Below are 3,115 nucleotides of genomic sequence, written 5' to 3'. Positions count from 1 at the left end.
AAAAGTTCTTGACGGTCAATCAGTTGGAGTAGTTTTCTGTGACTCTCAAAGTGCCCTTCGGTCGCTAACTCTTTCAAAGCAGGTGGCGATGAAGAAATTGTGAGTTGCATTAAGCGTAACGTAACCTATGCAACAGAGCGTAATTTCAACATTCAGTTTGTATGGATACCATCTCATGTTGGCATACGCAAGCACGACCACGTAGACAAATTGGCGAAAGAAGCCTGCAGCAAGGATATTGTGAACATAGATCTTGGGATGCCTCTTGCTGGGGTTTTGCACATATATTGAAAAGTTCTCATAAGGAAGAACTAGTAGATCTGATTAACACTCAAAGGCCTGAAAGCTGTACCATAAGGCACTACGATCAGTATAGGGATGGCAAGCCTTCCTATGGGTGGCACCGAAGTCAAACCAGACATTGTGACGTGGTTATTGCCAGAATACGTTTAGGTTACAGAATGTACTGGCAACTGCACGGTGCAAGAAGTGCAGATGAATCTAGACGTAGACTGTGTAACGAAGAAAACAAACGAACGCTTGAGCACTATATCTCGGAATGTCATGTGATACAGCCTTTCAGACCACCTAACATGAGGTATAAAGAACTATGTGAATATTTCATTTCATCTGATACATTGGAAGATATACTCGTACTATACCCTAAATTTACTATGTGATAACTCCCGTATGCAAATAACAGTGTTATTCAAACACAGTGGCAAAAGCATATGTAAGTAATAATTTTTGTATGATGTATGATTTATATTTATATTTTACCTTGTACAACTACAGTAGTTACAGACTACTGTACAATGTCAGATATATGTAAAACTGTAATCATGATTGCCCACGCCTGAGCAGATAGCCAGGGTGGTAAATAAACTTACTTAACTTAACTTAATATATATATATATATATATATATATATATATATATATATATATAAATATATATATATATACATACAATATATATATATATATATATATATATATATATATATATATATATATATATATATATATATATATATATATATACATACAATATATATATATATATATATATATATATATATATATATATATATATATATTTATGTATATATATACTCGTTTAAAAAAATACATATAGAGCTAGCGGTGGCCAAGTGGTTAGAGCATCAGACTCAAGACTGTCAAGACGGCAATCTGAGGTCGAGGGTCACAGCCGTGGCACAAACCGCGGTTGATTAGGAAGGGCATCCAATCAACCAATGGTGGCACTGCCATATAATGTCTCAGGAATGAATTGAGAGAGGCCTATGTCCTGCAGTGGAATACATGGCTGCTAAGAAAAAAAAGAAAAAAGAAAAAGAAAACACAAAAAATATATATATACAAACACATACACATATATATACACACATACGTATACATGGTGATACAATTTGACTAGAATTATATATCATCTTTATATCAACTGTTATCATGTCACTGATCAAAGTTTTATAACCTTTAAAAGTAATTCATAAGTTCATGAATAGTTCAATTTATTTAATTTATAGGAAGGTTATATATAGCATAAAGAAAATGTGATATACACTTTATTTTATACAAAAGATATATAAACATGTGTAATATCAGAGAACAGAATTAATAAATACAGAAGCAAGTGTACTTCGATATAAAATACAAATATTCCTCTGACTTTTTTGTTCAATTTAATAATTGTAGTAATGTTACTTACACCGATTTTTCAAGCAATCACAGTAGATTCACACAAGTTTTCCTTACAAATACCATTAAATCTAGATAGGTCAGAGCTAGAACAATGGTTAGGATTGTGTATGATCATGTCTGTCAGTAAAATACCTAATACGAGATTGCACTGGTCAAGCTTTTCTGTGGGAAGTGAACAGATCAGTTCAGTTATGAGCAGAGACAGGTGGGAGGAAATAAAGGTAAATTTGCACCTTACTGATAATTCCCAAATAGATCCAAATGACAAACTATCAAAAGTTAGACCTTTACTCGAACACCTGAGATCCAAATTCAAAGAAATCCCCATGACTGAATATCTATGTGTAGATGAGCAGATGGTACCTTTCAAGGGGAATTCATCTATGAAACAATATATTCCTAAGAAACCACATAAACGTGGATACAAGATATTTGTTTTGGCAGATGATATGGGAATGGTGTATGATTTCATGCCATATGTTGGTAAAATAGAGCCTGTAAATAATCCAATTGTTCCAGATCTGAAACCAAGTGCTAACTCGGTGCTCCATCTTGCTGAGTCCATACCCCCCTTCAAGAATCACAAATTATATTTTGATAATTGGTTTACCTCCCTCCCTCTCATAGATCACTTAGCTTCACGGGGTATATGGTGTAGTGGGACTGTTCAACAAAACAGATTACAAAGCCTGACGTTCAAATCAGATAAGCAACTTCAAGCTTATGGGCGTGGGTCTCATGATGAATGGGAAACAGTGTATGAGGACGGTAACAAAATAACAGCTCTGAAATGGTTTGACAACAAAGCAGTGCATCTTGTATCTACATTTGCCACTTCATTCCCATTCGACAAGTGCACAAGATTTGACAGAAAAATAAAAGAAAGAGTAGAAGTTGCTAGACCATTCATTGTCAAGGACTACAATACACATATGGGTGGGGTAGATTTACATGATCAGCTGATGGCTTATTATAGGATGGCATTCAGATCAAAAAATATTACCAAAGGCTAATTTTTCATATGATAGACATGACAGTGGTAAACTCTTGGTTACTTTATAGAAGAGAGGCAAACCACTTGGAGGTACCTAAGAGGAAGCAAATGTCCCTGTGTGAATTCAAGCTCAAACTTGCAGATTCTCTTTTGCTAAGTGGAAAAAGTAGAGGTAAAAAGAGACCGTCGAGTAATGTAACAAATGCTGCATACATTACCAAGAAAAAAACTGGGAGAGCAACTAAGCCTATTCCTGACAAAGACATAAGACTGGATATGGTTGGGCACTTCCCTATCATTTCTGAGAAAAGGGGCACATGTAAGCTGCCAGGATGCACTGGTAAGTATCAGTGTTTTGGCATGAAATGTGAAGTTCATTTGTGTTGTGAATCAAAGA

The 3,115-nt window shown here is 34.9% G+C and overlaps 1 protein-coding gene across 1 annotated transcript; it reads left to right on the top strand.

The window, feature by feature from the left end:
- Positions 1–1,837: 1,837 nt before the first annotated feature.
- LOC119568770 (piggyBac transposable element-derived protein 3-like) lies at positions 1,838–2,737 on the top strand. Its single transcript, XM_037917215.1, has one exon. The coding sequence runs from the start codon at positions 1,838–1,840 to the stop codon at positions 2,735–2,737; it is 900 nt and encodes a 299-aa protein (XP_037773143.1).
- The last annotated feature ends 378 nt before the right edge of the window (positions 2,738–3,115 follow it).

This window comes from Penaeus monodon, unplaced genomic scaffold (assembly GCF_015228065.2).
Source record: "Penaeus monodon isolate SGIC_2016 unplaced genomic scaffold, NSTDA_Pmon_1 PmonScaffold_10735, whole genome shotgun sequence".
NCBI classification, from domain to species: domain Eukaryota; kingdom Metazoa; phylum Arthropoda; class Malacostraca; order Decapoda; family Penaeidae; genus Penaeus; species Penaeus monodon.
Note: the sequence above shows the minus strand (reverse complement) of the source record. Positions and strands in the feature narration are given on the sequence as shown.